This window comes from Prionailurus viverrinus, chromosome B2 (genome assembly GCF_022837055.1).
Source record: "Prionailurus viverrinus isolate Anna chromosome B2, UM_Priviv_1.0, whole genome shotgun sequence".
NCBI classification, from domain to species: domain Eukaryota; kingdom Metazoa; phylum Chordata; class Mammalia; order Carnivora; family Felidae; genus Prionailurus; species Prionailurus viverrinus.
The window spans coordinates 33,435,474-33,445,954 of record NC_062565.1 but is presented as its reverse complement, the minus strand read 5'-3'; the positions used below and the strand labels follow the sequence as shown (position 1 = coordinate 33,445,954).

Genomic DNA, 10,481 nt, shown 5'->3' with positions numbered 1-10,481 from the left:
AGAAACTCAGAAAGAAACTGGCTGGTTGTATGATATCCCAGGCAGCGGCATCTCTGGGCAAAGTACCTGACATAGTTCTGAGATAATACCTAGAAGCCCTTTTGGAATACTGCCATCAATCAGCTTTTTGTCCTTAGGGTGGCGTTCAGCAATTTGTTCTTTTGTCTCTCAACTAGTCCTTCTGCATGCCCTCTTTCCAACAAAATAAAACAAAGTTGCAGAGCCATTATAGCAGAACCATGCATGTTAATATCCCCCCAGATTCAAGTGGAGATTCACATTTCTGTGAGTATCCTGATGGGTAACACCTCATTTTCTCCATTTAATATCTCATCCCGCAAAAGAACAATTCAATGGAAGGTGGAGCGGCTGGTTCTTCCTTCATACCTAATGTGCCAGCCACCTTGGTCAGTGTTTTTGCATAGTGGTTAGGGATGGGTCAGTCCTCTATTGTGTGTGACTGTCCCAAGAATTGCAGATTATCATCCTCAGTCCCCAGGGAATTAATGGCCAGGGTACCACATCCAATCTCATGAGAACCCCAAATGTTCCCACAATGTTCAGAATTCACTTTAGGAGTAGTTATACTCTTTTGAGATAACTTCTGTCATAAACTGAAGTTCTGGGCCACTTGGGTCTCTTATTTGCAAGGATCTCTTTGCATTATGTGGGCTGTTTATGAGTGAGTCAAGACTTTAATACTACATGGTGTTGGCCAAGAGTTGTTAGTTTATCTTGGGTCAGCATTTTTTTTTTTTAACATTTATTCATTTTTGAGACAGAGAGAGACAGAGCATGAACAGGCGAGGAGCAGAGAGAGAGGGAGACACAATCTGAAACAGGCTCCAGGCTCTGAGCTGTCAGCACAGAGCCTGACGCGGGGCTCGAACTCACGGACCGTGAGATCATGACCTGAGCCAAAATCGGACGCTTAACCAAGCCACCCAGGCGCCCCTCTTGGGTCAGCATTCTAATGGAGTTGTCAGGTTTATAACAAAATAACATTTTCTTCTTTTGGGTCCTAGGTCAACATAACATTAATCCATGGATATTGCAAGTTAAGACACTTAGTTTTAGTTAATAGAGTAATATCAATTTCTGATTATTTTGTATGTAAGGCCAAACTGAACTCAAAGTATAAAAGGAATTGTAGTAGGATATAATGGGTACAGTGCTAGATTGGGAGTTTGAACACCCCTTACTAATTGTGTAATCTTGGGTAAATCAGTTCCCCCCCTCTTGGTTTCAGTTTCTTCATCTGTAAAATGGGGGAGGTTGGGCTAGGCAGTCTTAGATTTCTTTCAGTTCTAATACTGGGATTTTTATAATCTGTGTTCCCATTCCACCATCCATAAGATTGGGACAATATGTGTTCACCCCTGAAATAGAATTTTCCTCAATATTAGTAACATATTCCAACATTGTGGTCACCCAAAAATTAGGCCTTGGCAATGATTTAAGTTCTGCTCAGGTCTTAGAGGCCTAAGAACAGTTTCTTATAAAAAAAGTTCAGAACTATTATATGAGTTTGTAAGTATTGTAACTATCTGCTGTTAAAGTTATCTCCCATAATATATCACTGGAGAAGGGTGGTCCCTTAGTAGGAAATGAGAAAGGGCATATATTTCATATTGTAATAGAGCACAAGGAAGGGAAATGAAGTAGAAGGGGAGTCAGGTAAAGAAATATCCTGGGCTACTTGTATCATTGTCTATTTCCAGAGTCGTCTTATGTTTATGGCCACAATACTAGTTATCACTTCTTGAAGTGTTTTTTATGGAACAGGCACTGTGTTGAGTTTATATTTTTTATCTCATTTAATTCCTACAGCAGTCCTATCTGGGCAGGCACTATGATTACCAATAACTGGCAGAATGAGAATCCTAAATGTGTGTGACCCAGAACCCAGGCTTTTAAAGATATTTTATTTTACTAACAGAAAGAGATAGAATACTGTCCATTTGTAAAACCTCCTAGCAACCCAGACACTACGGTTCACTTATTCTAGTGCTGTGTTGTTGAAATTGTTATGGAAAACATAACCCATTAGGAAACTGAAAGCTGGGTTTTAGTTTGGCTGCTCTGTATTTTTGGACAAGACATATAAGCTTTCCAGATCTCACTTTCCTTTTTAGTAAAGCAGGGAGCTACTTGAAGGCAGAAGACCATTTCTTCCTCATCTTTTCCTCTTTGGATGTGGCGGTGTTGAGCAAATGGGAATGCAAGGGGGTAGACAAAATGGTCCCTACGCTGCCTTTCTCATTCTCTGATCTCGAAATGGGGCCTTCACCAGGCAGGTGTACCAAATTTACAGCAGTATTTTGCTTCCTATTTTAAAAACAGAACAAGGCATGCCAAATCCTCGTGACTTAACCTTTGTTTTGAGAGGGCTGGTCTTGACAGAGTGGGTGGGAGGATATGTATGTTGCTGTCTGGACTTCTGATTGATGTTTGTATCGAGGCCTCCTTAACTTCCGAGACTTGACACTGCTGTTGCATAACAGAAACGGCACTAACAAATTGTAGTAACCATCGCCGAGGATGGCTGGTAACCAAGCGTTCACGGCACTTATCGACCTGGAAAAACAGCTCTTAAAACTTGTGCAAACAAGCCCTTCCAGGACAAGGGGCAAAGCCCTGGCCGAGAGGACTGCGTCCTGCCTGCACTTTGCTACTCGACCTTGCCATGGTCTCTTCTCCCGAACTTGTTTCCTCACCTGCAAAATGGTGGAGTTGCGGTAGAGCAAGATCCCGGAGCTTCTCCCCAAACCCCGGACTTTAACTCCTCCCCTTGAAAGTGGGGGCGGAGAGAGGAGAAGGTCAGGCCAGGAGTCACCCTCAGCCGCCGAGCGGTCCCTTTCCTCTTTCCCACTCCCCGCCCCCTCGCTCCACCTCGGTGAGGTCACGCGGGAGACGTCACGAGGTTGTGACGCCACTGAGGGGCGGGTCTCCGGGAGAGGAAGGGGCGGGGCCCAGGCGGGCGGCGCTTGCGCAGTGGGCGCGGCGCGGGAGGAGGCGGAGGCGGCAGAGAAGCGAGAGGCGGCGGCGGCGCAGGCGGCGGCGCTGGGGGGGGTGGGAGGGGGGGGGAGCGAGAGAGTGAGTGAGTGGCTGAGTGAGTTTATCCCTATGAGGCGGTGAGAGGCCCGGGGCCTACCTTAAAGGAGCGGGGTCGCGGCGCCAGCTAGCAGCGAGCCCCCTCCCGGTCCCCGGGCCCGGCGGCGCGGCGGCGGCGGCGGCGGCGGCGGCGGCTCGGTTGTGAGGAGGCGGGGAAGCGGGTGTCCGGCCCCAGCCATGGAGGGCATGGACGTGGACCTGGACCCTGAGCTGATGCAGAAGTTCAGCTGCTTGGGCACCACCGACAAGGACGTGCTCATCTCTGAGTTCCAGCGACTGCTCGGCTTCCAGCTCAACCCGGCCGGCTGCGCCTTCTTCCTGGATATGACCAACTGGTGAGCCGGCCCCATCGCGCCAGCACTGGGGCCCGCGGGGAAGGGAAGGGACACCCGAGCCCAGCGGCAGGGCGGGCCGGGCGGGCGGGCGCTGAGGGGCACCCTCTTCCCGGGGCGTGGAGGGAGAGTGGGGGAGCCTCAGGGACATGGGAGAAATTTGGGGGCTGAGCAAGAGTAGAGAGGACGTACGAGGGGAGTGGGGGGCCACGGAGTGCAGGAGGGGCGGAAGGGAGACTGGGGAGGGCTTCCCGAGGTTCTGCGGAGAATTAGGGGCCGAAGAACATGGGAAGAGGAGAAAGACTTGAGTATCGAGACCATAGGGGTGGACCTGTGAGCAGGAGGGCTGTGGTGTTGGTGAAGAGTACACAGCACAGGAAATCTGAATTTGGGGAGTGGGGGGAAAGCCTGGGGTATGGAGTTAGGGTCGAGGAAGACAGGGATGAGAGGAAACTCCGGGAGAGAATTAGGTGTTCTGGAAGAACGTGGGGCACTGGAGAGACTTGGGAGTTAGGAGATGAGAACAGATACTATGCGCGCGCGCGTGTGTATTGTGTTTCTTCATTCGAAGACAGGGAAAAAGGAAACATTTTGGGGAAGGACAAGTGAGTACGGTAAGAGAGCTGACTTTCCGAAGAGTTGTGCCAGGGAGGAGTGGGATCTGCTAGTAGATCTAACGGAGGACCGGGAGTGCTTGGGGGCAGGGTCTGGGAAAGCCTTAGGAAAAGTGAAGGAAAGGAGATTATCTTGGAGGAGGGAACTTTCTGAGAGAACTGGAGCCCTGGATTCCAGAATGCCAGAATGGAGAGGGGCTTATCTGAAATAAGACTGGGTTGTTTGGGAAAATGGAGAACTTGGCTTAGGAAAACTAGGAACCAAGTTTTTTGTCTTGGAGTCTCCTTGTAGAATTGGGGCAGAAGACCATGGCGCTTAGACCAAAAGGAGTGTTTCTTGGCTTTGGATGTAGCCCTCGCTATTTTTGATAAGCAAGGCTCTCTCCTTGTTCTCTGAGGAGGGGTTGTTGAATTCACTCACTTAGGGTGAGTGGTAAAGTACAGACCATTAGACTTCTTCTGAAAAGATTTCAGGTGAAACAACTCATTTTTCTTTGGTCAGAAAGCCATGGGATGAGTGCCCTTTGCTCTCTGTGTTTGGGCATTCAGTCCCCTGACATGTGGAATCTTGTTTCTCTTGGCATCACTTATACAACCAGCTTCGCCTTTATTCCATGTCCACTGAATGCCTCAGGCAATGCCAGAAAAAAGAGGCTGTAAGCTTAGTCTTTATCCCATTTCTCATCTAGTCCTGTCTGGAATGGTGCTCGTCTTCCTTGTAGCTATGGTCACACCAAAGATGATGTGTGAATTTTTTTTCTGTGTAGCATCATTGGTGGGTCTTACTATTTTATCTTTAAACTTGTTACAGCAAGAGTGGGATTGAATTGCTAGATGTTTAGAAAACTTTTTGAGGCATTGAATGCGAGAGATAGTCTTTATAATTAAAGAAGCATTTATGATCCCCACTTACATCTTTTTACGTCTGGGAAGAGAGGGACTACAGCCTGCAGTAGTTTTCTGAACACCAACTTATGGTGTTTAAAGAGTCCTTGATAGGGGTTATTGAAAACACTGAGAACAGGTATTACCCTAGTGAAATTTAGAAGTAAAGCTATATCTTGACGAGGGTTGTTCTCTTGCCTGCCAGCTTCCCACCCCCAGCTCTTTTTCTTCCTTGTTTACACTAGTTCAGCATAGGAAACTTGGCATATTGTTGCTGCCAGTTTGGTAGGGGAGGATCATTATTTCTCCCCACCCCCTTGTGAGTCGTACCATTTAAACCCTGCCCTAATAAGTTTTTGGTTCTTTAGAGTCAGTATTTATTAGTATAATTATTGTGGCTACAAAACCAGTGTAATGAATTTTATGTGTTTGAGGTGTGTGTGTTTAACATCTAAGATTGTTTGTTTTTAGGTTTTGTGAAAGGTGAGGCCCAGTGTGGGCAAGAAAAAAATAACTTAAAAATTATAGTTGCGTTATAAAAATTTTATTTGAATTTTTTATAAAAAATTATTAAGCTCAATGGCACACAGTAGCATGTATTCTAATGATGTAGCATCTCTGTATGAAACAAGGTGTGATACATTTCTGAGCAAAGTAGTGAGCCATTAAAAGATGTATTCAGGTTTTTTTTCTTTTTTTAATTTTTTAATGTTAATTTATTTTTGAGAGAGAGATTGAGAGAGTATGAGCAGGTGAGGGTGGAGAGAGAGTGAGACCCAGAATCTGGAGCAGGCTCCAGGCTCTGGGCTGTCAGCACAGAGCCCAGCGCAGGGCTCAATCCCGTGGACTGAGAGATCACGACCTGAGCTGTGGTCTGACGCCCAACCAACAGAGCCACCCAGGCGCCCCAGATGTATTCAGGTTTTAAAGTAGTTAGAAGTTAGTAGCTTCTTAGGAATGCAGGCAATTAAGTGGTAACTCAGCTTTAAGCCACCTTATTTTCTGGTTGTAAAAGTCATATTGTCTTTGATTATAAAATGAAAAATTTTTTGTGAATTGAAGGAAGTAAGGCTTACTATTCTTTTCTTTCTATTGAAAGCAGTTAGCCCCAGTATTATATTTTGATTTCTATTTTGACCTGGTTAAGTTCATTAGATTTTTGTTTTAAACAAATGCTCATCTTGATTAATACAATCTAGTTAAAATAAATAGAGTCATGCATGTGTACTTGGTCAAAACATTTGTCTGTGTTGTTTAAGAAATATGTGGTCTAGAAATGTATTGTTTTTAAATGTCATTTAATGTCTAACTTTGTTGAGATGGTCCTATAATATAGGATGGCAAAATCTCTCAAATTGCTGTGATTAACCTGTTGAATTTGAGATGATTAACTTTACTGTGACTTCTTAAGTGCCTGCTATTGGTTGTAATAAATAACCACCATTCGGTTGTTTGATGACTGCTAGAAAATACTATGGTAAATTAAAAATCATTATTTTAAAACAAAGGCCATGAGTTTTCTAAAATGAAACTCAAGTTGGAAAGACTTTGCTTTTATTTTCAAAAGTAAGTATTAGCTTTTTAAGAAGCTGTCAAAAAACTAAGTTGAATGTTTTGGCCTTGTCAATTATCTACCCTATAAAATATTTTTTTCCTCTAGTCTTTAGTTCATTGTGCATTTTGTAGATGTTTCTAATTTTTAAATTTTTTTTTTCAACGTTTATTTATTTTTGGGACAGAGAGAGACAGAGCATGAACGGGGGAGGGGCAGAGAGAGAGGGAGACACAGAATCGGAAACAGGCTCCAGGCTCTGAGCCATCAGCCCAGAGCCCGATGCAGGGCTCGAACTCACGGACCGCGAGATCGTGACCTGGCTGAAGTCGGACGCTTAACCGACTGCGCCACCCAGGCGCCCCGATATTTCTAATTTTTAATTTGGAATGAAGTATTGTTTCAGCTTAAGCTTTTTTTTAAAAAAAAATTTTTTTTTTAACATTTATTTATTTTTGAGACAGAGAGAGACAGAGCATGAGCAGGGGAGGGGCAGAGAGAGAGGGAGACACAGAATCCGAAACAGGCTCCAGGCTCTGAGCTGTCAGCCCAGAGCCCGATGCGGGGCTCGAACTCAGGGACTGCGAGATCATGACCTGAGCCGAAGTTGATGCCCAACCGACTGAGCCACCCAGGTGCCCCCAGCTTAAGCTTTTTGTAGTGTTTATACCTGAGTTGGCAGCCATGCTGCTGGGATACTTAATAAAAGTAGCCAATATTCAGTTCCTCAGTAAGTACAGAAAGTGAATAAGTGGTGTGATAAAAAAAACCCAGTATGCTAAGCCAACTGAAATGATTTGTAGATTAGTATAACTTTCTATAGGTGGAATGTCTTGCAGAGACACAATTGGACAGTGAGTATAGAACCTGGAATTCTAAAACTGGAAGTTGGCTTAAGAGATTCTCCAGTTCATTCCAGTTTTTCCTGAAGAATTGCATATAATCCTTCCAAGACAGTTTATTTTTGCATCCCTGAGGGCAGAGATTTGCATGGTACCTTATTATAGTGTTTAATTACTTTTCTAGTTAGAATTATGTCAAAACTAAATCTCCCTTACTTACCACAGTTTAAACTTTTTCATTGCTTATGCCCTCCTTGGAGATGGAGACTATCTAATAAACACCTTCCTTAAGAGGTCAGAAAGTTTCTGTTAATTGAAATCACTAAAATTTTTTCACTATTTATAATTTAAACACATTCAACTTAATGGTTTCTCATCCTTTAATGTAGTCTAATAGACTTATCTTTTTTCCAGGAGAAACTGACATGATTCATAGGAGAATTTACATATGATTTTTAGAAAATTTAACATAAAACATATACCATTTTAACCAATTTTAAGTGTACAGTTTAGTGTTATGTAAGATTTCAAATTCTCTTCTGGTCCTCAAAATCATTTGTCTCTTATGTTTTTAAAGTGAGTTTTGTTCTTTAGCATTTGTGACAAGAGGCAAGTAACACTTCTAGATTTTATTTTTTTAACACTTCTAGATTTTTAGAGGGTATTAACTTAGGAGTCAGTATTGGCCTTATTTCTCAGTTATAAGTATAAATAATAGTTGACTAGCATATAGACACTGTTGATTACTTATTTGGCTGACCCTTTGCAGTTGTGGTGTTGCAACGTTCTAGCTTACCTCTTGGTGTCTTCAGGAAGTAATATACATTTTTTGGAACATTACATGTGCCCACAGTGGATGGAACAGATGTGTTCTAGAAAAGCAACTTGGAAAAACATTTTTGTACACTCATGTCCTGCTGACTTTGTCAGCATTGTCAGAGGCACCCCACTGGATAAAATAAAGGTATAACTGATGAAGTGAAATCAGGATCTAGATGTAAAAATCAGTTGTACCTTGTATTTCATAGTACCTCCCCTGCCTGGTCTTAATCCATTTTTTCAGTCACCTGCATGGTAAATGAGTTTCTGATCCACTCTTTGGTTTATGTGTATGAGTCTAGGAAAAGCCTGGCAGCCAGACTTTTGTAACATAAATCATGATGTTAGTACTGGGTTCCTTGAAAAAAATGTGTGCCAAGCAGCAGTTTTAGGAAGAGGGTAGGGAAGGATTGCATAACACTTAGTGATAGAGTGTTGTACAGTCTATAACATTTTTAAGAAGGTTGAGAGTTCTTTGGATATTCTTCTCCACTTTTTTCTATCTTTTTTGAGTGGCACATAGAAGTTTTGGACTCTGGGTATTAAAAAAAGTTTATAAAAAGAGCATTTAGATTCATTTTAGTTTTAAAAGGAGCACAGTAAAAAGTATATTGTTGTCCTGCAGGAAGTCTTTATAAACAGTATTGCTGTGGGCCTTGTATTTCTGATCACAGATGAAGTGAAAACTAATCTCCATTGTAGCTAGGATGGGTGGAGATGGTTTCTTCACCATTTCTTATCTTCCCACTCCTTCCACACAAAATTTGTGTAACGCATAACACCAAAAACTATCAACCAGACAGTATTTAAATAAATGTATTTTGGATAGCAGATAGTGTAATACAGAAGCAGAAAACAGCCTGTATTATACTTTGTGTTCTGATAGGAAAAGAACATGCCTGAAATGATGAGAGAAAAGTTTCGGAATAATGAGGAAACATTCATATGTCAGTACTGAATTAGCTGAATTTCAGAACAGGTAGGAATGGACTGAGTCAAGTAGAAGGAATGATTCACAAAGATGGAATGACTGCTATGGGCAGGTTGCTTTCTTAGAAGTTTTGAAATGATTAGGCGATTTGAACTGATGAGAAAGTAGTGTAATATAGGTAGAGGATGTTTCCTGAGTGAAACCAGGAAGGAGCAAGTGGAGCAGAACCATCTAGAATATTGGCTTGGCTATAATGCAGTTAATGGGATCAGGAGTAACAAGACATGGAGCTTATTTTTATTTTTGGCTTGGAATATTGCAGATTTTTAAAAAATTGAGGTGAAATCGACATGAAGTTAAACCATGAGAAAGTGAACAATTCAGTGGCATTTAGTGTATTCCTAGTGTTGTACAACTACCATATATATCGAGCTGAAACATTTTCATCACCCCAAAAGGAAACCCTACACCCGTTAAGCAGTTGTTCCTCATTCCCTGGAAACCCAAGCCCTGGCAACCACCCAGGTCCATTTTCACCCTTTGCCTTTGACAACTACCAATCTGAATTTTTTTTCTATGGATGTACCTATTCTGAATATTTCATATAAATGGAGTCATACAATATTCGTGTCCATTTGTGTCTAGTGTCTTTCAGGCTTCATCCATGTTGTATATAGCATGTGTCAATACTATGGTTGAATAATGTTTCAACAAAGTATGTGTATACCATAATTTATCCATTTGCCTCTTGAGGGACATTTAAGCCATTTCCATTTCTGGCTATTGTGAATAGTGCTGCTATGAAAATATGTGTACATGTATTTGTTTGAATACCTGTTTTTACTTCTTTTGGTTATATACCTAGGAGTTGAATGTGTAACTTTTTCAGGAACCACCAAACCGTTTTCCACAGCGACTGGATTACTTTATAATCCTCCTAGCAATGAACAAGGGTCTGTCCCAGTTTCTCCATACCTTGCCAACCACTTGTTATTTTCCTTTTTTTAATTACAGCCATTCTTATGGGTATGAAGTGGTACCTCACTGTGATTTTGATTTGTGTTTCTCTAATTACTAATGATATTGAATGTCTTTTTCTGTGCTTCTTGGTCAGTGCATACTTTCCTGGAGAAGTGTTTATTCAAGTCCTTTGACTTTTTTTTTAGTTGGATTGTCTTTTTTGTTCAGTTGTAAGAGTTATATATTCTGGATACTAGAACCTAATCAGATATGTAATTTGCAAACATTATTCTCCATTCTATAGGTTGTCTTTTTATTTTTTTTGATGATGTTCTTCAGTGCACAGGTTTTTATTTTGATCAGGCCCAGCTTATCTAATTTTTTGTTGTTGCTTGTGCTTTTGGCATTATATCTAATAATCCAAGGTCATGA

The 10,481-nt window shown here is 42.1% G+C and overlaps 1 protein-coding gene across 2 annotated transcripts in view; it reads left to right on the top strand.

The window, feature by feature from the left end:
- Window positions 1-3,010: 3,010 nt before the first annotated feature.
- Window positions 3,011-10,481, top strand: part of ILRUN (inflammation and lipid regulator with UBA-like and NBR1-like domains) — a 96,953-nt gene continuing 89,482 nt past the window's right edge. The window contains exon 1 of one of the 2 annotated variants that reach the window (XM_047858957.1): window positions 3,011-3,449. In XM_047858957.1, coding sequence (XP_047714913.1) covers window positions 3,292-3,449 — 158 coding nt within the window. In that variant the 5' untranslated portion in view covers window positions 3,011-3,291. The remainder of the gene's footprint in view (window positions 3,450-10,481) is intronic. The other variant, XM_047858955.1, reaches the window with a different exon arrangement.